Below are 25928 nucleotides of genomic sequence, written 5' to 3'. Positions count from 1 at the left end.
GGATGGCTTCTGGCAGTAAAACCTAAATGTTCCAGAAGGCCAGCATTTAGAAGATGTTGCTGTTTGCACAGATGTCATTCACAACCTGCCGAATTCCAGAAGTGATCTGAGAGGGCTTAATGGTCAAGAACAGAATATTCGTGGAGTTCTCATCGTGGCTCAGTGGTAATGAACCCGACTAGTATCCATGAGGACACAGGTTCAATCCCTGGCCTTGCTCAGTGGGTTAAGGATCAGGTGTTGCCGTGAGCCGTGGTGTAGGTTGCAGATGTGGCTTGGATTCCATGTTGCTGTGGCTGTGGTGTAGGCCGGCGGCTACAGCTCCGACTGAACCTAGCCTGGGAACTTCCATATGCTGCAGGTGCAGCCCTAAAAAGACAAAATAAAACAAAACAGGACACTCATAAGCAGAGTCAATGAAACAAACACCTAAATCCATGCAGCATGAAAGGAAAATGGTACCCAAGTTGCTCATATCATTTCGACAATTTCTCATTAAATCTAACCCTGGACTTCCTTTGGGTGAAGGTAGAAAGGGACAGTGGATTCTGTACGTCTCAAATTCTTGCGTCAGCAAGTTCCATGTCGCAAATGACCTCTCCTCTCGTTCCTGTATTCATTCAACAAACACACATCGGTTGCCTCACAAGGCACTTTGCTCAGTGCCAGGAGTGCAGGAAATAAAGAGTAAAACATGTCTCTGCCCTGAGTTACTCCTGGTCCTGGGAGGGGATCAGACATGGCTGATTCATTGTGCTGTGATGACACCGTATTATAATCACATGCAACGTGCTATGGGCAAAACAGAAGGGAGTGATTCATTCTGCCGGGGGGGGGGGGGTCTTAGAAGGGAGATGGCGTTGGCTCTGGGTTGGGAGGGAGCTTGCCAGTGAAACAGAAGTACTCTGGTCAGAGGCTGGGAAGCATGAGAGAAGGCCAGGTTCTAGAAGCAGCAAGTTATTCAAATGTTGGGGCGGAACGTGTCCAGTGATAAGCATATAAAACCCATTTTTTGAGCATTTACGATGTGCCTGGGCACTTCGAACGGATGCCATAAGGTGAATGCTCTTCTTCCTCCCACGGGCACGGAGCTGAGGCTTGGGGAGGGTAACTACGATGGACACTGGGATGCCCCAGATCGCCCTTCGATGGAGGCATCTTGGGGGCACGTTGCTCCCACTGCCTGGTAATCACCCAGCCTTCAGCTGTCAGCAGCCCCTCCAGGATGACCTCATGAGCAGCTAAACTCTCAGCGTCGGCTCCCTGTCAAACGCACCTGTAACTCAACCAAGGTGACAGGGTGGTGGAGCTTTTCTTAGAACCCAGGCAGTAGGGCCCCAGAGCCCTGTCATTTTTGTTTAGCTCTCTGACCCCTGATGCAGAACAAAGAGGAGGCTAGATTATAAATTTGCACCAGGCAAGTGTAAATTGTGACTGCCCATTTGTTTCATCCCAAAGATGTGAGATGTTATTCTGAGTCCCAGGGAAACCCAGCAAGGATTTTAAATGGCAGGATGAGCTCAGAAAATATTGTGGGACGGTCGCTCCGGTAGCGGCACAGGGACTGGACTGTGAGGGGGAAGGTCAGCTGGTCCCCATGACGGCCCCGATTGGGTCTCACCTTCCGTATGTTGCCTTCTTTAACTTTCTGAGAACAGTGCAAAGGAGAGCGAGAATAAGTTGGACTGAAGAGTAGCGGGATGCAGTTAAGAGCACATGTGTCCTATGCAGAGTCCTTAGATGGATGGATAACTTCTGATTTCCATTCCACACAAAAAGGCCTTTGAATGCACAGCCCGCGAGCCGGTTAGATGATGCTAACAGCCAATGCCGGGCTCTCCTGGCTTCTCACCTTCTATTGATTGGGCTCATGATGTCAGCCTTTAAAGTGCAGCAGAAACAGTCTAAGCTTGAGTACCAACTGTTCAGAGGGGCTGGCTACCAGCTGGGAGTACCCGCTGCCTGAGACCAGGCATAAGGAGCAGCCCTGTAGCAGGTGGAGCCCACGTGAAGCGCCCCCTGCTGGGAGAGTGGGAAACCGTTGGACTCCACCAGCCCATCACCAGGAATAGAAGCAGGAACTTCCCTAGGGCTCATCACAGACCCCCAGTCAACAAAAGTCATCTGCTTACGTCTACTGTTTAACTGTCCTGTGGTACCCTTGTTTGATTATCAAAATGATTTTTTTTTCATTTTTCGGCCATACCCATGGCATGCGGAAATTCCCAGACCGGGGATACACACCCATACCACAGCAGTGACCGTGGCTGGAGGGATCTTTAATTGCTAGGCCACCAGGGAACTCCAAAAATGATTTTTAAACAAAGAAAAGTTGGCTGTGGAGCGTCTCTCCTCATGGTGAAATGAACTCCCTGCACTTAGTCTTCTAAGGAAAAAGGGGGGGGCACCTTATTTTGCTGCCAAGTTCACCTTCTATCTATTGTTAAATTAATGGCTAGTATCTCAACCCCATTTTATATTTGAAATCATTGCTACTTGAGATAATGCATTTTATAATGTAGTCCATGGTTGCTGTTTGAATACTAGGTGACAAAGGTCATGAAAGGGAGATGCATTTTGAAATGTTTACGAAATTACAGGATTGCTTCAAAATGTTCATAAATGGAATACAGTTTTCGCTACAATTCACAGGTTTATTTATCATGGTCTCCTTGTTTTACTTTGGGCAATTTGGGGACATTTCTGTACATCGTTTATTGACCCTACCTCTGGAGAAGATACTCCTTACGGAGAATTATGTCTGTAGTGGTTACGGGGTTAATAATGATGCGGCCGTAAGAGGAAAAGCAGGGTCATTCATTTTCAGAAACATACACTGTCGCTGTACCGCACGGGGCAGATGCTGTACAGACTGTGTGAAAATTAAGGGAGAAGACAGTAGCACATGACTATGTCATATTTTGAATAGATTTATTTCCCAGAGCAGCAAGCCTGCATGCTTTAGTTTCTGACATGCTTCAAAAGAGTCTTGCCAACGACAAGGTCTAAAATACAAAAATGATTTGTTTTAAAGCCAGGCTTTTAACTGTAGGATTTAATTATGCCTTTATAATGACTCTATTTTGTGTTAAGGAAACCCTTTTTGGAACTTGGAAGTAAGGTTTTTTTTAAAAAAAATGCTGATTACAGAAACTAAGGAAAATGGAGAACCAAACGTAAATTGGTAAATTTCCTTCTTCTTCTTCTTCTTTTTTTTTTTTTTCTTTTTTCTTTTTTATGGCCACATCTGTGGCACATGGAAGTTCCAGGCTAGGGGTTGAATCGGAGCTGCTGCTGCTGCTGGTCTACACCACAGCCACAGCAATATGGGGTTGAGCTGCATCTGTGACCTATGCCGCAGCTTGCAGCAATGTAGCTCCTTAACCCACTGAGCAAGGCCGGGGATCAAACCCACATCCTCGCAGAGAGAGTCTGTCCTCAACCCGCTGAGCACAACAGGAACTCTTAAATTTGCTTCTTAATTCGAAAATTTTTTTCTTAACTTCAGTATCTTAGACATGTACGAAACAATGTGTCCCTTGGTTTCACTAATATTGAAGACTTAAAACGAAAGCTGTAGTGGCCACTGTTTCCTGTTTAGCACTTAGCTACTAAGGTGCCTGCAATAGAAAATAAAGAGAGTTTTATTCTTAGGCTGAGCTTGGGCAAGTCATCCACAGACGGAGTTTGAAACCTTAGCCTTTCGAACAGACACACAGGGACACACAGGGCCCTTCTCCAAATCTCCAGAGAACCGTCTTTCGGTTTTCCGCTCGAGGGTCCCTCTTCTAGCGCCCGTCTTGCTTTCTGGTTCCAGTCCATTCCATTCCGAAGCCCTCGCTTTCTGGGCTGTCAGCGGTGCTGTGTCAGATGACGATAACGAGGACAGCTCAGACGCCCTGCGTTCACTTAATGGTGATAGTCCACCTCAGAGTCATTCAGAAATGCTCCCATCCTGCTCACTTAACGGTCATGCCGTGTGTTTGTGAGCGCTCCAAGTATGTGCGGTCCCCGGGCTTCTTCTGAAATCAATAAGTTTGATTTTAGCCAATTTGCATGAACATTGACAAAAGCACCAGAGGGAATTTTGCTCTGACCTAGAGGGTTTGTGGAGCATCTAGGCTTGGAATAGAAAGCCCTGCCTTTAAAAAATAATTGATGAGAGTAGCCAGAGTGGATTACAAGCTTATTCCATTAGCCCATTTGTTAAATCTGTGGATAGCAAAATAATAGAGCATCCACCTTTTCTCAGAGTTCGCAACACAGAGGGCCGGTCCTGGGGATGTCAGCAGCATCACACACCGAGGCGAGACTGATCAAGAACGACTGGGAAATACAGAATGGGGCACGCTGGACAGGTTTTCTTCTGTAAATCCCCAGGACGAAGATGCTTCATGCCGTTTCCCGAACCTTTTATTGGAGAGCCCATCCAGGACCAGGGTTCCATTAAACACACTTTTGGAATGGCTGTAATTTTCAGGTGTTCTGCTAAAATATCATTGCTTGGAGTTCCCTTTTGGCTCAGGACCCGATGTGGTTTCTATGAGGATGGGGGTTCAAAGCTGTGGCGGAGGAAGCAGGTGCATCTCAGATCTGGTGTGGCTGCGGCTGTCGAGGAGGCCCGAAGCTGTAGCTACAATTCGACCCCTGGCACAGGAGCTTCCATATGCCGCAGGTGCGGCCATAAAAATAAAATTAATTAATTAATTAATTAAATAAAAACATTGCTTGCTAGCATGTAGAGCTACAAGCTAAAAATACATTGTTCTAAAGACATTGCCAACTTCCAATTTATTTTGGTAAACCCTAGGAAATTACATTGCCCCTTGTTGTGTGATGCTTTTTCTTAAAAAGCCATGTGATTATCTTAATCAATTTGTCTAAGTTCTTAAAACCAAAATTTTGGAAAAGTAAACCTATGTACGTAGGGGAGTGTATATCTTTTGAATTAAAGTTTTGTCTGGATAGATGCCCAGGAGTGGGATTGTTGGATCACCCGGCAACTCTATTTTTAGTTTTTTGAGGAACCCTCCATACTGTTAGAAAAGATAGATAGATAGACAGACAGACAGTCTTTTGTCTTTTTAGGGCTGCACCCATGGCATATGGAGGTTCCCAGGCGAGAGGTGAAATCGGAGCAGTAGCTGCTGGCCTACGCCAGAGCCACAGCAGTGCAGGATCCAAGCCGCGTCTGCAACCCACACCACAGCTCAGAGCAACGCCAGATCCTTCACCCACTGAGCAGGGCCAGGGATCAAACCCACATCCTCATGGGTACTAGTTGGGTTCATTAACTACTGAGCCCTGATGGGAACTCCAACATTTTTAATGTAATATATTTATTTAGTAACTCTTCCAGGAACATAGAGCACCACAGCACTGTTTGAAGTTTTATTCCACCATTTAGCATCAGAATTTTACAGTTTGAAGGGGCTTGAGCACACCTAGTGGGGGTTCTCCAGCCTTGCTGTGCATTAGCACCACCCGAAGAGCTGCTAAATCCCAGATCGCCACTCCCGCCCCAGAGTTTCCGAATCCGCAGGTCTAGGGCGAAGGCTGAAAACGGGCATTTCAGTTCTCTCCTCGTTCGCTAGTCCCTGGACGCCACGTTGCAAACCACTGCGGTGGGAAAAAGCCCTTCCAGCCCACTCCAGTGAACCTGAACCTCCCTAGAGCTGGCCTGAAACCCAAACCCTGCAGAGCTCTCGCGGAGGGGAGGAAGCCGTGCTGTCTCCAGGCCTTGGAGCAGCACGAGGGCTGATGCATCGGCGACCTCAGGGTTCACTGGGAGTGTTCGCCAGCAGAGCTAACCCTAAACACACGCCTCTGAAACTCTAGTGCCTTAACTGCCCATCAGCAGGGACCGCACCTTGAGAGCCACTGGTTTAGCTCAGCCTTCTCGTCTGACAAACCAGATGGAGTTGGGGCAGGGCAAGACGCCACGTCCAGGTAGCTGCTGACTCAGGAAGGAAGCCCGCTGCCCTGATGTCCAGCAGTTTCACATCCGCTGCTGCATCCCTGGAACCTAGATTCTGCCTGTTAAGGTGCAGCCAGGCTTTTCTCAGTAGTTACCAGTCTGGGCAAAAACATTTGAAATGTATTTTGCCTCTGCGCTGATTGGGTAGATCGGTTTCTTCCATCGGGGACGACCTGTTCTTTTCTCCCTAAATGCGGAAAATTCTGACACAGCCTTGCTTTTGCTCTTGGTGAGATTAAGCTTTATGCTTTTTAACCTGTGTTCGGTTTTATTAATGGAAACTTCCCAAACGATCTCTACAACAACTTTTTATATCTTCTTGGCTTACGGCTCCTACAGGTAGTGGTTCTCCTGTTAGCTTAATGTTTTTCAAACAACCTATAACCAATATATTTTGTGAACGCAGAAGGATTTTACTTACCTCTGAGCATTCTGGTCCTGTTTTTTGGTTTTTTGTTTTTGGTTTTTTTGTTTTTTTTTCCTTTCCCTTACTTATCTTTCTCTATCTACAGAGTCGTATTTCCTCTAATAATTTGGACCACTTGTTCTTCCCGAAGGCAAAGTGCGCTTGCGGGCGCTGAGGTGAGGCATGCCTGACGCAGGTGGAGCTGTGCTCTCTACCTCGGCGTCTTTACGGCAGAGCAAGAACGCAGGTGCTTAAGGGCGTCACTTAAAGATGGGTGTGACATGGCCAGAGATGCATGTTCTTCTCTCCCTGTTCTAAATAGTAAATCTAATCCTCTCGTAAACTCAGAGTGGCTGTTCGAAAGTTTCCGTCACTCATCAGTAATAACTAGGTTGACTTCTGCTGGTCCTTGGGAAAAAATAATGCCTGCCTCAGATGTGGTCTTGTTTTGCAGGAAGAATAGCATATCTTCTCATTAGCTTTCTTCTACAACAGCTGCTCAGTGAGTAAATTTTATGAAGCAAGCAAGCCATTATGCATAATAAAAGAATTCAGTAACAGCTTACACAAGGCTCTCCACTGCCCATGGGTGGATAAGACCACGATATTATGTGTAACATTTGTTACAGGCATATTTTAATAACCAATGTGGTTATTGGGGTGGAAGAAAGAGGAAGCACATGTTTTGTTCTTTTATAAGTGATAGATGGGGACTTGGAGAACCGACTTGGGGTTGCCGAGGGTGAATGGGAGGGAGTGGGATGGACTGGGGGTCTGGGGTGAATAGCTGCAAACTGCTGCCTTTGGAGCCTCTAAGCAGTGAGATCCTGCTGCGCAGCACAGGGAACTCTAGTCACTTACGATGGAACATGATGGGGGCTACTGTGAGAGGAAGGATGTATATATGTGTGTGTGTGTGACTGGGTCACTTTGCTGGACAGTAGACACTGACAGAACACTGTAAACCAACTGTAACGGAAGATATAAAAATCATTTAAAATTTTTTAAATGGGCAGAGGAAAACAAATAAGTGATAGATGGAACTCGTTTGGATCTACACAAAGTTTCAGAGTTCCCGTTGTGGCTCAGCAGAAACAAATCCAACTAGGAACCATGAGGTTGCGGGTTCGATCCCTGGCCTCGCTCCATGGGTTAAGGATCTGGTGTGGCCATGAGCTGTGGTTCTGGCGTTGCTGTGGCTCTGGCGTAGGCCGGTGGAGACAGCTCCGATTCGACCCCTAGCCTGGGAACCTCCATATGCCTCGGGTGTGGCCCTAGAAAAGGCAAAAAGACAAAAAAAAGTTTATGAGTTTCAGTGGTAAAATTAGTATCTATAGAGAATACACATATTCAGGGGTAAAATAGCCCCAAAGTAAATAAAAGACTTCCGTTCCCTCTGGGCAGATTCTGAGACTTGAGATCTTACAAATGAATATGACTCTTATACTTAGTTGACAGAATTATCATTTATAAAACCACAGCTCAAGACACATGCACACAGCCATGGATACGATGGTTGGCTACATGGTTAAGATTAACCATCTTTGTGGGTTTTTTGGTAACAGAGAACATTCCGTATTTTAAAAGATGACGGGTTTAAAATTAAAAAGACAATGGGTTTTTTTAATTGTTCAAAATGCAAATTTTTTTGGTTAGTCTTCCGTTTAGATTTCCCTTTAGCGAAAATCAATGAAGTGTTTTATGATTTCGTGCGTGTCATTTAGTTCGCTTCCCAAGCTGCAAAGCTGTCAAGGCTGCGTCTCCGTCACTGGAAGAGGCTGTGAACTTCCAGGTGCTTTCTTCGCACCAGCTTGCTGGGGAGTCTCGCAGGAGATGCTTCCGTCATGTGGACACACGCATGCCGTTCAGACAGGCGCTTCCCAGTTTCTCTTTTCCTTGGCCTTCGCAACCCATCTCAGGGTCTTCCTAGCCCCACCTCCTGCCCTAACCCCGCTCTGGCCATTCCAAACGCACCAGGCATTTCTGATGTTCCCGTAAATCTGTATGTGTTCTAACCGCCCTTCTTCTCCCGTCTGCTGGGGGATCTGCCATTTCTTCGGGGTTGAGCTCCGATCCATTATTTCCTGGAGCTTCCCTCGCACCTCGCTCCTCTCCTAGTGAACCATCCAGTTGCCCCCTCTTCCCACAGTTCGCCAATCACACTGCTCCCTGCTGTGCCCACCGGCGCTTCCTGTTTTTTTGCTGAGACATAATTGACACACACCATTATATTAGTATCAAACACAACAAAATGATTCGACATTTGTATGTCATGGGAAGTGATCACTACAATTGGTCTAGTTAACGTCCATCACCATGCCTAGTTAGAAATTATTTTCTTGTGATAAGAACTTTTAAGAGCTACTCTTTTAGCGCCTTGCAAATGCACAAGACGGTATTATTAGCTTTAGTCCCCATACTGTCCCTTATATCCCCATGACGTTTATTTTATTACTGGAAGTTTATAGCTTTTGGGCCCCTTCATCCATTTTGCCCACCTTCCCACCCTCATCTCTGGCAACCACCAGTGTGTTTCTGCACCTGCGGGCTGGGGCTGTTGTTGCTGCTGTTCACAGACAAGTGACATCACGCTGTCCTTGTCTTTCTCTGTCTGACTTACATCACTTAGCATAATGCTCTTGGGGTCCGTCCATGCTTTGCAAATGGCAAGATTCAATCCTTTTCATGGCTAAATAATATTCATAGTATATGGATATTAATATATACACACACACCATATTTTCTTTCATCCACTGATGAATATTCAGGTTGCTTCCTTGTCTTGCCTATTGTAAATGATGCTGCAATGGACATGGGGGTACAGATATCTTTTTTTTTTTTTTTTTGTCTTTTTAGGGACACACCCATGGCATATGAAGGTTCCCAGGCTAGGGGTCGAATCGGAGCTGTAGCTGCTGGCCTACACCAGGGCCGCAGCAACGCAGGATCTAAGCCACAGCAACGCAGGATCTGTCTGCCACCTACACGACAGTTCATGGCAACACCGGATCCTTAACCCACTGAGCAAGGCCAGGGATCGAACCTGCCACCTCATGGTTCCTGGTCGGATTCGTTTCCACTGCGCCATGAGGGGAACTCCCAGATATCTTTTCGAGTTAGTGTATTTGTTCTCTCTCTGTAAACATACAGCAGTGGAATCGTGCGATCACAGGGCAGTTGTCTTCTTAATCTTTGAGGACCCGCCGTGCTGTTTCCCATAGCGGCTGCATCAGTTTACGTTTCCCCCAACAGTGCGTGAGCGTTCCCTCTCCTCCTCGTCCTCACCCACACTTGTTATTTCTTGTCTATTTGACAGTAACTGTTCTAACAGGTATGAGGTAATCTCTTATCATGGTTTGGATTTGCACCCCTGTCTCTTAACGAATCTATCCAGGTATGTCTTCCCCACAGCCTGGAAGCTCTTTGTAGGAGAAGCAGGGAGTCGATGCTCCATGAATCAATGGACAGTGAACTCATCAATCATAGTAAAAAATTTTTAAATGAATTAATTTTTAAAAATGGATAGTGGACTAGACTGTCTTCCGTGTCCCAAGCTACCCCGAGCCGCACCCCTTCTCCTACTGAGGGGCAGCCCTTCCTCTCTGCTCTAGCTGCTTTCTCATCTTCTTTGCCTCCGGCTGGCCCACCCTCACCCCAGTCTAACCATCTCCAAAGTGACCACGCGAAACCTCAGATCTGATCAGGTCCCTCCACCCTCACCTACACAACGAAGGGCAGAGCCTGTAAAGTGACATGCAAAGTGCTCCTTCCATAATCTCACACCTCACCCCATCCTCTGCCTCCCCCCCCCGCTACTTCACGTTCCCCAAATCAAGCGCCAGTGCAGTGGCTCAACACCCACGAAATGCCCTCTCTGACCCTCACTGTAACCGCGCTACTCCCAGTGGCTGAGAAGCCTTTTCTCCCCTTCTCAACTCTCCCTAATCGATTCCTAATCATCCTTTAGGATTCTAACATCCTGGGTGGTTTGGATGCCTGAGGTCTCGTGAGGGTCCCTCATCTGGGCTCTGGGTACCACTTTCTTTTTTTAATTTTAATTTTTTAATTAATTAATTAATTTATTTATTTTTATTTATTTATTTTTGTCTTTTTGCCTTTCTAGGGCTGCTCCCGCGGCATATGGAGGTTCCCAGGCTAGGGGTTGAATCGGAGCTGCAGCCACCGGCCTACACCAGAGCCACAGCAACATGGGATCCAAGCCGTGTCTGCAGTCCACACCAGAGCTCATGGCAATGCCAGATCCTTAACCCACTGAGCAAGGCCAGGGATTGAACCCCCAACCTCATGGTTCCTAGTCGGATTTGTTAACCACTGCACCACGATGGGAACTCCTATTTTTAAAATTTTTTTAAAGTACAGTTGATAGTTGATTTACAGTGTTGTGCCAGTTTCTGCTGCACAGTCACCCAGTCGCACACACACACACACACACACACACACACACACACACACACACACATTCTTTTTCTCATCCTGTTTTCCATCATATGTTCTCTCACGAGAGACTGGATATAGCTCCCTGTGCTGCACAGTAGGACTTCATGGCTTATCTATTCTAAATGTAAAAGTTTGCATCTACCAACCCCAAACTCCCCGTCCATCCCACTCCCTCTCCCTACCCCCTTGGCAACCACAAGTCTGTTCTTTATGTCTCTAAGTCTGGTTCTGTAGACAAATACTGTATGATATCACTTATATGCGGAATCTAAAATGTGGCACAAATGAGCCTATCTACAAAACAGAAACAGACTCACAGACATGGGTACCACTTTCTTATGGCATGGCTACAGCAGGTGGAAATCAGCAGTTCATCCATTAGACTGGAAGCAGTCAAAGTAAGAAGCTACCCTGGGCTGTGGCTCAGAGCCTGGCCCATGGCTACGAGCAGAATTAATATCTTCAGGAGTTCCCGTTGTGGCCCATTGGTTAACGAATCTGACTAGGAACCATGAGGTTGCGGGTTCCATCCCTGGCCTTGCTCAGTGGGTTAAGGATCCGGCGTTGCCATGAGCTGTGGTGTAGTTTGCAGATGTGGCTCAGATCCCGCGTTGCTATGGCTCTGGCATAGGCTGGCGGCTACAGCTCCGATTCGACCCCCAGCCTGGGAACCTCCATATACTGCAGGAGCAGCCCCAGAAATAGCAAAAAGACAAAAAAAAAAAAAAGAATATCTTCAATATTTGATGAACAGAGTTGTCCTGTGGCTCCATAGAGCAGCCCCTGTCTTGTCTTTCTCTGAGTGCCTCGTCCTTCCTTATCTTTCTTCTGCTCTCAGTAGTACCTGTGTTCCCTGCAGGGGCTCAACCCGTGTTGGGGAGTAACTTGATTAGGTGTGGGTGGGGCAAGCGTGAGCTGTGCGTTCTCATAGCTATAGAAATGAGAATAGTACCAACGACTGCACCATGGAAGCAATTTACTCTGTTAAAAAAATAGCCCTTTTTCTTTCATCGGAGGAGTGCTCCCAATCTCTTGTTTAAACTGGATGATAGAATAAAAAATACAGGAGTAATTTTGAAACATCAACAAATTCACCTAACTAATGTGCCATGACAGTAGGCAATTGGTAAGAAGAGCACTATTGTATGTAAGTAAGCGAATAGCATGAAACTCAATAAAAAGACAGATTTTCAGGTTATTAAATGGAGGGCTAGACAGAAAAGGAAATGAGATGTGTAAGCGCGTGGTAACACGGCATTGGTGTACACAGGACTTGGATAAAATCTGATGTGGGGTTGATGGGTTTCCACAATGTTGACCTTTCTGCTTCAAAATCGAATGACCGGGGTAAGTTAAAAGCTAGTTTTCCCCTCAACTCTGGGTTTGACAATTTTATCAGCAAATTTAAACATAAAAAAGAAATGCATCCCTTCGCAGAGCTTTCTAAGATTTTGCCACCAAATCACAGTTTGCTGGCCAGGCTTGTTCTTTTTCTTCCCCTGCCTCAAGTGGTCCTTGTTTCCTGGATACAGATCTCATCAGTCAGCCTGCAGAGCTGGACCCGGCCCCCTGCCAATCCACCTCTCTCTCCAGTGTACTTCTAGAACATTCCCAGGGCATCCACCTGTGCTCGTAGATGCCCCACCCCCCTCATCATCCGCCCGCAATGGTGTGCAGGGTTTGTGAAGCCATCTGAGTAGAACCTTACTTTTGACTCTGCATCCAGTGACCACAGACCATCTAAATGCCCAAGCGCCCAGATACCTCCCGACATCCCAGCTCAGTGAGGCTGTGCAAGAGCACGCCCCTTCCCCGTTGAGGTCACACGCTGTCATCTGGCCTCAAAGCAGCATTGCACATGGATCCATCCTTATCTGGGGAAACCAGGCCTTTCTGCTCCCGCCCATGCTGCTGTCTGCAGGGGCTTTGCTCCAGTCCACAAGGCTGGGCTGGCCATGTAGACGTCTTAGCCCAACTCCATCTCCACCACCACGAACCAAGGATTAAAAAATAATGACACTAAAAGCCCCCACTCACTGCCACCTGATCCTTCAGCTCCCAGATAGCATCAAACCTAGAGCTTACGCCCTCCACCCAGCCCCGTCCCCACTCGATTCCAAGCATGCAGTTTTGATCCGGGGTGTCCAGGGAAGAGCTGGGCCTTCATCTCTGAGGCTGCCATTGCTGAGCCTTATATCCTGGGATATTCCCAGGATGCCTTGCGGGAGTCTCCCCAGGGCAGCTGAGAGGCCAGCTGGTGCTGACTCATAGGAGGAACTGACCCATCAGGGATGATTCGTGAACCCTCAGGACAGAGTCACCGTGTTCCGGCTTCCAGCCAGTCAGTGAGCGGGTGTGATCGACCAAAGTATGGTGCTGTATTTTTTCAAAGATGAGTGTAAAGAAATTTGCCTCCGAAATTCTTAGTCTTTTCTGTAAGTTGAAGGGTCGAGCTCCCGCCAAGGTCCCAGCAAGACCGAGGTATCGTCAGCTCACACGTTCACTCAGTCAGAGTCGATCGAAGGCTGACTCAGTAGTATTTGGTGCCTGGAAGTATTGAAGGAGCTGACGATACAGCAGCGACCCCAAATCTGCATTCTAAAGAGAGGGATGAAGAGCAAAAACAAGTAAGCGATTGAATGTTAGACTCTACAAGTGCCATGAAATACATGAGAAGACTAGGTGGAGAGCGAAAGGGAATTGGTTAAAACGTTGTATTAGGGAAAATTGCAAGCACATATAAAAGTAGAAAAAAATAGTGTCATGAACCGTACCGATTCACCATCCAGCTTCTCCAGTGACCAACTGTGGACCGACCCCCTTGCATGATACCCCCACCCTCTCTCTCCATCGCACTGATGATTTTAAAATGCATCCTCAGCCTCATTTCCGTGTACATGTCTTGGCATGAATCTCTAAAAGAAAGCTTTTTAGATAAAGTAGTTGAAGAAGGTGTCTCTCAGGAGCTGACCCGGGGGAAGAGAGGCGTGAATGGGAAAGGGTTGCATCTGTAGAAACAGCAAGCGCCAACACCCCAGGGTGGTTGAGGACTTGCAAAAAGCCCGGTGTGACTCCAGAGGGAGCGAGGGGCCACGGGGACTCAACCCTAGAACAGCAGAATGGCCACACCTTCCTGGAGGAATAGAAATTACTACAGCAAAACTTGCATGGTGTTTACGACAGGCCAGGAGCGTTTTTTGCAATGTGTTAATTCATGTATTTTTCACGCCATCCCTATGACATCGTCCCTTCTCTTCGTGTCCCCATTTTACTAAAACTGAAGAAAGCAAGACACGGCGAGTGTTTCCGTCCTCTCCGGCTGCTGTAGCAAAATACCACAGACTGCAGGGCTTAATGAAGCAGAAGTGTAATTCTCACAGTTCTGGAGGCTGGGAAGTCCAAGATCAAGGCCCCAGCAGGGCTGATTCTGCTGAGAGCCCTCTTCCTGGTTCCCAGTGCCTGCTGGCTGTGTCCTTGGGCGCCTCTTTCCTAAAAGGCACGGATCCCACTCAGACAGGCTCCGCCCCTGTGACGTGAGCGCCTCCCCGAGGGCCCCGCTCCCAGAGCACCACCGTCGGGGATGAAGATGCCGGGGAGAAACTGGAGAGAGGAGATGCGCCCGCAGACCGTAGCAGAGAGGTTCCGTGCCTGGCAGCCTCGCAACGGGACCCCAGGCAGTCGGTTGCGGAAGACGAGCGCCTCATCCTCAGCCTGCGCTGCTTCCCTGTCCCCTTCAGCCCGAATGTCTCGGGCCCTGCCAGCCGCGTGTCCCTGCAACTCTGAGACCCAGGGCTGCCCTCCGCTCTCCCCGACGCCGCCCGGACGCCACCCCCTCCAGGTCCGGGTGCTGCTCCCGGGCGGCTCATCTTCTCCCGCTTCCCATCTCCTCCCACCAGATCGCCTTCCCTGTTTGACGGGAAGCTCCCAGAGGGTAGGAACATGTCAGTCTGTCACCGGCTCCCTCCCACTGTGTCCAAAACATAGCGGGGACCCCCTGCATGAATGTTTGCAGGGCGGAGGCTTTACTGAGGGAAGGGGAGTGACGTTTGGCCTGTCGCAGTCAGTGTTCCCGTCCCCGCCCAGATTCCCTGGAAGGCTTCTTTTCTGTAAGTTGCCCCCACCTCGGGGCGGGTGGGGGGAGCTTTCAGCAACCAGCACCCAGGGCACTCACTGGCAGGACTCTACTTTGCCCCAGGAGCAAAGAGCCACTGGTCAGGTTTGCCGAGGGAGGAAGGTGCAAGGCCACGTGGGTACAGCCAGAGAGATTTATGAAGGCCTCAGAGGGGGGCGGGCTGAGCCCCAGATGGCACCGGCCCGACGGTGAGGAGGCGCTGGGCTTCTCCGGCTTCTGTGGCGGGCATCTGTGGCTGGATGGAGTTCATGGCGGGAACCTGTGGTGGGAACAGCGAAGGAGGAGGGGGCGGTCAGGGGAGGGGGAGGGGGTCGAGTCCCAGGACAGAGGGCAGTTCGTCCTTGCAGGTGGTGAGTCTACGCAGACAGGTGTTTTCCGCAGGCCATTGTGTCTTGCTGCCCAGCTTGAGCAACCACATTCCAGGAAGGGTAGAGATTTTGTGCTGGGTGCTGGGCTGTACCCATGCCCGCAGCAGGTCCCCAAGATGAACAGCCACATTCGGGATGCGGGCGGGGGGTGGGGGGCGTCTGTGTCCATCCTCCTGGGAACCCACCACCAACAATGCCGGGGGATTTGATTCCCAAGCCTCTCCTCTACCCAGGGCTGTTGCCTTGACTGTCAGATGTGGAGTGAGGGCCGCCTGTTTCCTTACCTCGGGTGGGAAGTCACGCCCCAGAGCCCCTCCCAGACTGGAATTCCTCCCTCCCGCCCTCCATCCTGTTTCTGGAGGACTCAACCTCAGACTTCAGTTATTTGGAAAATTCCTCTGTTCGTCAGTATGGCTGAGTGTTGATAGAAGATTCCTGGAGGAGCTCCCTCTATGGCACAGTGGATTAGGAGTCTGAAGTGGCTCGGGTTGCTGCACAAGTGCATGTTGGGTCCTCAGCCCAGTAGAGGGGGTTAAAGGGTCTGGCATTGCTGCACCTGTGGTGTAGGTCACAGCTATGGCTCAAATTCAACCTCTGGCCCAGGAATTTCTATGTGCTGTGTGCGTGGCCATTAAAAAAAAAGTTACTGGAGTGTTAATGGAAAGTTACTATACTTAACAGCTTTGCCACAAAATTAAAATCAAATCCATTCTGAGACCACACTGAAATCCGTGTGATTTTACGCGGATGACTCCCAGGTGTTTCAGGACGTTCCAGTGCCCGAGAGTCCTCACTGCAAACCTCAGTCGTCCAGTCTGAGCCTTCCCAGCAACGGGAATGGAGCCTCTTGGTTGGCAGAAAGATGGTTAGCATCCATCACGCTGTCATCTCTCCAGGGAAGGGGGCAGAGAGCAAGCAGCAAAGCTTGGCTCAATATTAAAACGCACAAAACTGGTTTCTAACTGTTATGAGGTTTTATAACACATGATAATCATGAGACCCCGAGGAAAACCTGGAGGATCAACCTCACAGCAAGGGGACCGTTGAGATGAGTCGGCCGCCCTGCCCCTATTTGCCTACTGGCGCTTCCTTGCCCTTTAAGAGAGGACTTGAGAGGAGGAGGGGGAGATACTGGTTTGGGTAAAAGAGTCCCCATGGGTTCTTCATGTGAACAGCATAAGTATAGTCCAGTTCTGTGTAGATGAACTTGAAAAGCCATGTTTCTAGGCAGGCGATGCGAGTCATTTCAGACCTTCAATGGGGGGGATTGCAACAAGTGTGCTTATCGACACCCTCATGGAAAAACAAGTGGCACCGCAGTTCCCGAGTTTTCAACTGAAAAGTTAGTAGCAAAAAGAGCGGCTCCAAAACCCATACTCCGTAAAACTCACGGAGCTCATGAGGCGAAGGATAAAACTGTAGATCGTGGGCAATTATGCTCCCAAGAGTGGTTGGAGCCCGTTGCATTCACAAGGTCCTCCCCGCAGAGAGACAGAGCCATAGAATGTAGGGCCACAGGCGAATGCCACCCACGCTGACATGTTTGCAAACGAGGTTTATGATGACAGACGGATGTCATCAGCCACTTTTCACACAGAACATCCTGATGACGAATGCCCAGATTCAACAAACCTGCGCGCTTTCGCAGGCTGCAGGATGAGTCTTTCAGAGAAAGAGAAGAAGGGGCAAGACCCGCCGTTGTGCAGCGACACCATCTGACGTCACACCTATGACATCATCACAGAGCAATCCTTTTATGTTTTTGGCTGTACCTGCCACCTGTGAATGTTCCCAGGCCGGGATCAAACCTGCGCCACTGCAGTGGCAATGCCAGATCCTTACTCTGCTGTGGCACAAGGGAACTCCTAAGAGGAATCCTTGAAGAAAGTTTAGCGAAGCTTTTCTTCTCGTTACCAGTTAGTGTCCACAGTTAATGAAAATGTGCAGAAAGCACTATAGATTTGAGAATGTGGGTCTATTCTCATGATGAGATGAGTAACGAGTACCCCTGGTGATACGTGAATATAGAAATCAACCCCTGCACATCCTACGGGAAATTCTTTTTATAAATCCTCTTCCTCTGTGCCCTCACTGTCAAATCAGTAACCGTGGGACCGACTCACTCACAGTATTTTGGCACGAGGCAGGAATTAAATGGCAAATGGAATTCCTTCTGGAAACCTAACTTAACGTGTTGGGGAGAAAGTGTGAGATAACAGACTAGAAAAGGTGGCTGGTCTGCCCTCTCTCTAGCCTGGCCTCAGAATCAAAACAGTGCTTTCTCTGTACATTTCTCTGTAAATGATCAAATATGAGAGGTCCCAGCCAAGCAAGCAGCAGCAGCATGCTTTACATACTTCTTTCTGACGCCCTCCAGTTCCAAATAATTTTTTGGGCCCCATCTGCAGTGTGTGGACGTTCCAGGGGCCAGCGATCAAACCCACCCCACAGCAGCGACCGTGGCAACACAAGATCCTCAACCTACTGTGCCACAAAGGAACTCCCATCCCAAATATTTTTAAACAGCATGTTTATCTTTTCAATTATGAAACTCACCTCATTCAATAGTCACATTACTTGGCTAATAGCTTCCTTCAAGCTGCTCTTGAAAAATAAGCAAAATATGATGTGGCTGTGGTAGAGGCCGGCAGCTGTAGCTCTGATTCAACCCCTAGCCTGGAAACCTCCATATGCCACAGGTGCAGCCCTCAAAAGACAAAAAAAATAAAATAATAAAAAGTTAGCAAAAAATAATAAAAATTTTAAAGTAAAATAAAAATAAGCAAAATATAGTGAGAGAATTCAGTTTAAAATATAAAAACAGGAGTTCCCGTGGTGGCGCAGTGGTTAACGAATCTGACTAGGAACCGTGAGATTGCGGGTTCAATCCCTGGCCTTGCTCAGTGGGTTAAGGATCTGGTGTTGCCATGAGCTGTGGTGTAGGTCACAGGCACGGCTCGGATCCCGTGTGGCAGTGGCTGCGGTGTAGGCCGGCGGCTACAGCTCCAATTCAACCCCTAGCCTGGGACCAGCCATGTGCCGCGGGAGCAGCCCAAGAAATGGCAAAAAGACCAAAAAAAATTTAAAAAAATATATATATGTATATATAAACAGAATTCAGTTACCTGTGTTCACATTATTTCCAGAATAAGAAGATATTTGTGGAGGGAGTTGTAATTCTGATAAGCTTACTAGTTCAAAATCCCGACGCACAGAATGAACGGTGAGAATCACGGCTCTGACATTAATGAGAACACGCTATACGCTAAGTATTGTTCCAAACCTTTTGTATATGTTGTCTCACTTAATTCTCATCATCACTCTGAGCTGCGGTGCCATCTTTACACCCGTTTAACCTCTGAGAATGGGAGGCATGGTTTTCTTGCAGTCACAGGCCAAGGGGGTCTGTTCTCAGAGCTGATGCCCACAGCGGCATGAGCGGATGGCCCAGGCTCTGTGAGGTTTGGAGCCCTTCCTTACCAGGACGAAACAGGTTTGGTTGTAGCATTCTGTTATTTCACTCTCTAAAATTTGGGCACACAGAGCTGTCTTAAGAAGTTAGTGTTTCAGAGTTCCCGCTGCAGCTCAGGGGTAAGGAACCCAACTAGTAACCATGAGGATGCAGGCTTGATCCCTGGCTTTGCTCAGTGGGTTAAGGATGGCATTGCAGTGAGCTGTGGTGTCCATCGCAGATGCGGCTCAGATCTGGCATGGCTGTGGCTGTGGCATAGGCCAGCAGCTGCAGCTCCTGCTCCACCCCTAGCCTGGAAACTTCCACATGCTGCTAGTGCAGCCCTAAAAATCCAAACAAAAAGTGTTTCTAGTAGTAGGTGTCTAGAGTGAGGTTTAGCAAAGGAGAGCTGAATGTATTCAAGGCCCAGAACCCAGGGGCACGTGGCATGAGGCCTCTTTCCGTCTGCACATCCCTGCTGAGAGAGCGTCCACGTTCATAAACAAGCAGGCGCAGAAGCCAGCATGCGCCTTTTGAGGGGCCCGATGAAAACACAAGTACGCGCCGCGGGGCCCTCATTGGGGCCGTGCTTGGCGGTGAGGCGCGTGGGCCGGAGAGCTCTGAGGGCTGCCCTTGGCCGCAACTGCGAACATCCGGTCGGTCCCAGGACGTCAAGATGCTCGCCGTGCGCGTGCGCGGTGCCTGGGCGCCCCGCTGTCCGGATCCGCGCGGGGAGTCCCATCAGGAAGACGTGCTGAGAGGAGCACTGCTAATAGGACGTGGCTGGAGACCACACCGAGCGCCGCGGCCCGAGGTGATGAGAAGGCTGCGGTTGCCCAGCCATCCCGCCCCATCCCTGCCGCAAATGCACATGCATGGTACAGCCCGGCCCCGGCAGAGTCACACACAGAAGAGCCGAAAGGCAGTTACGACGCTGCCTCCATCACCAGCGCTCCACCCGAGATGCCGTCAACTTACAGATTGACCTGCCCCCCCTCCCCGGCCCCCGGCCGGACACGCCACTCACTCCCCCGCCCTCACGTCTAGCCCCGCCTCTCAGGGATGGCGAGCGCCCCCACCCCATGACCTTCACAAAGACCTACAGATGCAGAGCAGGAAGGAGGAGCGCCTGCCAGTTGGCATTTGCTCCATTAAGAGGGGAAGGTGGCAGAAAAAGGAACAAACGAAGACCACGAGATAGAGGAAATCAACATGTTTTAAAAAATTAACCAGCAGACGTGCACTCTGGTGTGTGCCTTGAGGAGGCTACGCAGCCAATGGTTCCGTGATTGCTGCTACGGGGGACATTTTGCACCAGGAGGTAGGGAAGGGGAGAATACATTTTCCATCTATTTGTACCTTTTGCAGTATCCAATGCAGGTAATACCTTTATGAAAACTTGAATAACAGTAAGGTGAAAAATTCAAAAAAAAATTAACCAAATCTAAATCTGTGATGGCTGAGGCCATCTTCCAAGGCAAAGACAGGCACCCGTTGCTGGCCCCATATCACAAAAGGTCAGAGCCTGCCTTTAAGTGGCTGCTTTGTTTTATATTCAGAACAATAGTTTATCCTTTATATAATGCCTACTTGTATTGCAGTGACATGGGATTCGAGCTGAACAATATGCAAGTGAGCTGGATGTCAGGAATTCTTACCTACACCATTGTGTTGTATCTAGAAAATAATTCCAAAATTTCCTACCTGAATTTTTGATTGACCTAGATATTAAGGAAATGTCTTACAATTTTTTTTAAGTATTTGCTTTTAAGTAGGAATCACTGCTGGAGTTTGTGTTGTGGCTCCGTGGATTAAGAATCTGACTAGCGTCCATGAGGGCCCAGGTTTCATCCCCGGCCTCGCTCTGTGGGTTAAGGATCTGACATTTCCGTGAGCTGTGGTGGAGGTCGCAGATGGGGCTTGGATCCCACATTGCTGTGGCTGTGGTGTAGGCTGGCAGCTGCAGCTCCGATTCGACCCCTAGCCTGGGAACCTTCATATGCCACAGGTGCAGTCCTGGGGAAAAAAAAAAAAAAAAAAAGGCAGTAGATAAATAAAAGTTCACCCCAAATTTATCCACAAAATTGCATTTGCAGCGTTAAAACCAAATTGCACATAATTCAGTCTTTGAGATGGAGAAGTTTATTGTGAGATCTCCCTGAAACCCAGGAATCTGCTTATGAGTTCAGTTTGTGTTGTATGAAAGAAGTGCACACAGCAGCTGGCAGATGACCTGGGACTTGTGTGGCGCTGGGCAGTGTCCATCCTGGCCATTTGGAGCAGGTGCTCCCAGAGCGGTCTTCTCAGCGGAGGAGCGACAGCAAAGAACACACCGTGGGCTCTTTCACTTTAGGGAATCAAGCCAAGAGGAAGGAGCGTTTATATTAAACATCCACCATTACTGGCCTCAGATGCACTAAACACATCTACTCCGGAAACCAAGATCAAGGCCAATTCGAAGTTTAAATCCCATGGTGGTTATCTAGGATAAGACAGGGTTTCTCTTGCGGCTGATGAATGAGAATTTTTTTTTTTTTTCTTCTTAAAAAGAAAATCATTATTATCTTTTAGGAAAGAGATAAAGGCCAAGTAATGAGCTGAAAATAGGTATCCATTCCTTAAAAAAACAAAAAAAAATGTGCTGGGCCAATAGTATTGCTGTAGAATTAGTTCTATGAAATTTGGTTATAAATGAGTCAAGAAGATAAAAACACCACATTAACGAGGGGGAAAAAGGAATTATTAAATTCTGGTCCTTTTTCATATTTCCTTTGATAGTATTTCTGTCCTCACCAGATGATGTAAGCTCTCAGCAAATTTCCAAAGGAATTCGGTGATAAAATAGGTTTTGAGGGAAGGAAAGAGTAGAAAAGAAGAAAAAAAGAGAAAAAGAAAAGAAACAGAGACAGTAAAGACAAAGTGAAGCAGGTTAAAAAGAAAAAAGAAGAAGCATCTTTAAAAGAACTTCTAGAACTTGAATTAAATATGGCATTAATTTTTTTCCACCAAGGCTTAGTCTTGGCAGGTTTCTGCTAAATGCAGGAATTTCATGGATGTGGGGATGGGTGATGGAAAAATGCATTATTATACACAATTGTTGTACTTGAGAGGAACTGTATGAAAAAAAATAACAGCCTAGAATAAATACAAATGAAATTCATGTATCAAAACCAATACTGTGAAAATAGTTTAAATGTTTCTTGCATTTATATCTAGTCATTAACCTAAATGCAGATTTTAGTTCAGGCTACACTTCTGCCTCATGGTCAGAAGGCTTGAAAACCTGCGACGTGGAAAATTGGCAGGATAAAGAATATTGAATTGGTCTCCACAGAAAAACAAAATTTGGCAGCCCTAACCGCCTCCTTGGGCTGCTCCCTCCCCTGACCCCAGTCAAATTCTCCTCCCTTGTTTCCTCTTGTCCCAGGAAAGAGGCCAAGGGAAGGCCATACACCAACTACAACAGCAAGCCGAGGTCAACCTGACCGCTCACCAAGGGTCCTCTTGTCCTTGGCCGTGAACCCCGTGGTTCGGAGGAGCGGCCCTCCCCGACCCCAAATGCCCCCACTGCAGGCTCTTGCTCTGAGAGCACAGAGGCTGGAGGTTTCCATTTCTCCTGACTTTGGTTTCCTTCTTCCTTGGAGAAGGCAGTGGAATGACCTTGGACCCTAAAAGAGACTGCGATGCACCCGTGAAAGCGCTAAACCCGCTTGCAGAAATTCCCACCCGCTCTTCCCTCCTCCCCACTGCCTCCCATCCTGCGTTCATCCCGCGTTTGGACTGGCTGCCTCCAGGAAAGCAGACAGTGTCTCAGAACTGCATTTAGTCTAGAGAACAAAACTTAGAGACCTCTCTCAAATCATTTCTCCGTCGGGGAGGTCCTGACAGCCCACCTGGCTCCCGGCCCACCTGCTCGAGTCCCAAACCCAGGCTCCACGGAGCAGCCGGGGTTGGTGAAGACGAGGTCCCTTCCAGCCCCGTTTCCAACCTCACCCCAACCCCACAGCCTCAGAGGGAATGCCCCCCGCCCACGGGTTCCAGGCCCTTTGCATGAGCCATTCGGAGTGAGAACTGCCTCCCCAAGTGAATGTTGTTGCCGTGTGCTGTGCCTGTCTCGGTGGTTTCACCCTAATCTTTTCTCTCTTTGCAGCTGGTTAATAATCCACTAGCAAGTCAGGCTGCAGCGGCTGCAGCAGCAGCAGCCATGGGCTCCATAGCAAGTTCACAGGGCTTTGGCAATGCCCTCTCCAGTCTTCAGGGGGTCACGGGTCAACTAGTTACTAATGCACAAGGACAGGTGAGTGGGAGACGGGAACAAGAGTGAATTTTTATGGCAGATTGAACTTGGAAAGGAAATGAATTTCTTTTGCATGACAGTGATATGTAATCACAGCCATTCGAGGCAAATAAATTATGTTTACTGGCCATGATGAGGACAAGGGTTGGGAGGGGTCTATTTTAGCAGCAAGATTTTTTTTTTCCTTCCCCTATAATGTCTAAGTTTTCTTTGGGTTTTATTTATATAATGACTCGTGTTATGACCTTAATTGAAAAAAATTTACTTTTCGTGACTAGGAGACTCCTTTTTTTTTAAAGTTATATTTTATAAAGAAAATTTCAGTTTTGCTTTTTTTTTTTTTCATTTTTTTTGAAACTTGGGTAATGGAGGAAACTGGTAAGTTTCCTTTCCTAATTGCTCGACAATTTCTAAATTAGCCTTAAGAAAGCCAATTTCTGGATGCAAGGGGAGGTGGTGGGTTTCCAGTCAAGATGTCTCGTGAAGGTTAACAAAGTGAGTTAGAGTGATGCCAACTGCCAATTGCGCACCTGCCTGGCCTCTTGCAAATTCTCACAAAAGAAGCAGACTCTAGCGGCCTTGGCGTTTTACTCAATCTGCCAGGACCAATAACACTTCCCCACAGCACAGGCTGTCCCCTCATATCACTAAGTGCCTGTGTCCTGCCACCAAGATGCTGGCGAAGCTTCAAATGCGGGTGGTTGGTCCCTTTTCAAGGCTCCAGTAAACCTAAAAGCTGCCTGCAGAGCCTAAGAGGTTGAAGCCGATAGTGTCAGCGGTGCCCTCCCTTCAAAGGTGGCGCTCGGCTGGGGCACCTGGTTCTCGGGTGTAGCTGTTTCTGATGATGAAACGCAAGAGAGAAGGAGCCTGCATCCTTGCCAAGATTTTCCCTCCCCGGGTTATGTACCCAGCAGTGGGGTTCCCACGTCTTGCTTGGCCCGCTCTCGGGAGAACAGGCATGGCCAGTGTCTTGTACCCTGTTTGGATTTTACATAAAGAGTAAACAGAGATGCATTATAGACTAAACCGGCTCCATCCACATCCGGGCGGGTAGGGGGGAGAGAAGAAGCTGACCTTGTTCTATTTCCTGGGCCGGTGTGGGATTGCCCCGTCAGAACCCCAAGGCCTGAACGATGGAGCTTGTCAAAGAGCGGCCCCAGGTAATGAATCATCTGATCACAGGTGCACACCACACACATCAAAGAAGGGTTGTGTGAACAGCGTGCCCTCTGCAGTCACCTTTCAATGTCGGCTTGAACCCTGTTCCAATCCCTTTTCAGCAAAGGATCATTTTATGCAGCTGGCTCTGCATGGAGGCTCACAGAAGCCTATTAAGATTTCTGGAGGGTGGGGAATTGGAGTGGAGGAAGGTTGGTTATGATGTCTGTAACGCAGACTCAGGTCAGGCCCATCCTGGAAGCCACTCCCTTGCGTCACGCCCCCGGTAGGACACCCCGATGGGCCTGGAAATGTAAATTTTAAGAGTTCAAGAGACAGCGTAACCACTGATGTGTAGGCCCTCTGATTTCTTTATTCCAATGTCCACGTGAAAGGTACCACGCTGCCCTGCCACTTAAGTATTTTTGAGGGAGAAAAATGCTTTATTGTTTAGAAGGAATTATTAAGGAGTTTTATGCTTCTGATGGTTGGATGGCTGAATTTTTGCCAGTTACACATTGCCTCCTTCTCAGGGGCTAGAGTTACCACCTTTGCGTTGTGCAGCCTTGACCAGCCCCCGTCCTGGGACAGCTCTCCCAGCCCACGAGTACCCTTGGGAAAATGGGCTTCCGAGTAGAATCTCGATTGGCACTCTCTATCTATTGAATAAGCGTTGATTTTAGCTTTACTTTTTCTATTTTAGAAACTGTGTTAGGATAGTTGGTTTGAGATGGTATACGAATCTCCTAAAGTTAAAAAAAAGGAGTTCCTGTTGTGGCTCAGTGGGTTAAGAACCCAACATACTGTCCTTAAGGATGCGGGTTCGATCCTTGGTCTTGCTCAGTGGGTTAAGGATCCAACATGGCCCTGAGCTGTGGTGTAGGTAGCAGATGAGGCTCAGGTCTGGCATTGCTGTGGCTCTGGTGTAGGCCAGTAACTGCAGCTCTGATTTGACCCCTAGCCCCAGAACTTCCATATGCTGCGGGTGTGGCCCTAAAAAAAAAAAAAAAAAAAGAGACCCAACTTACATTTACAGAGAAATCCATCTTGCCTGCTTGTGACGTCTTGTCTGAGAGTTTAGACACACCCCATGGCATCGTGCCCTAGCGGAATGGGCTACATTCATTAGCGCACTGGGGGTTCTTTTACTCCTTGTGATAGAAAACCGTCACCTCCCCAGAAAAAGGGAAGCCCTATATCCTTAGCACAACAGCACTTGTTTGAGCTTTGCAAAGTAAAGTAGTCAGACTGCACCCCCAAAGGCAGACCGTATTTGGCGTGGGTGCGTATGAGCCACGCGCAAAATACCACGGAAACTAGGATGACGTATTCAGCCCCCTTTCAGTTCCTTAAAAATCTCCGTGGAGCTTTCCCAGAAAAGAGACGAAGAGAAACCCTCCTGCCGTTCGAGACCCTTTCATTCTGCATTCTTGACATCAGCGCTTTCCCACAAGGGAAAACATTGAAATCCCAACCCAAGTTAGAAAAGTGGGTTTCATTCCACTGATAATTTGGTCAGGTAGGTCTGTTGAGAAGGCGTCTCGGGGCGCGGCGGGGGTCGGGGGGAGGCGTTGTGTTCTCAGAAATGCCCTGGTCCCTGCTCCCCACTGCTACGATCTTGGCTCCGTGGAGACCAAGGTGGCACGATTCCATAGGTAAGAGCGGGACTGAACTCATACCT

General features: G+C 48.3%; 1 protein-coding gene across 4 annotated transcripts in view; it reads left to right on the top strand.

Annotated features, from left to right (window-relative positions):
* POU6F2 (POU class 6 homeobox 2) overlaps positions 1–25928 on the top strand; it is a 486199-nt gene that overhangs the window by 392902 nt on the left and 67369 nt on the right. For 3 of the 4 annotated variants that reach the window (XM_013985842.3, XM_021079084.2, XM_085004888.1), the window contains exon 6: positions 22943–23089. The exons of the other annotated variant lie outside the window; for it this stretch is intronic. In XM_013985842.3, the coding sequence (XP_013841296.1) occupies positions 22943–23089 (147 nt within the window). The remainder of the gene's footprint in view (positions 1–22942; positions 23090–25928) is intronic. 4 annotated transcript variants of the gene reach the window in all.

Source organism: Sus scrofa, chromosome 18 (genome assembly GCF_054392235.1).
Source record: "Sus scrofa isolate SSC_HxYL_T2T_F1_AM1 chromosome 18, Sscrofa_HxYL_maternal_Yorkshire_Landrace_v2.0, whole genome shotgun sequence".
In the NCBI taxonomy this organism is placed as follows: domain Eukaryota; kingdom Metazoa; phylum Chordata; class Mammalia; order Artiodactyla; family Suidae; genus Sus; species Sus scrofa.
The sequence above is the reverse complement of the archived record's forward strand: the minus strand, read 5'-3'. Positions and strand labels throughout refer to the sequence as shown.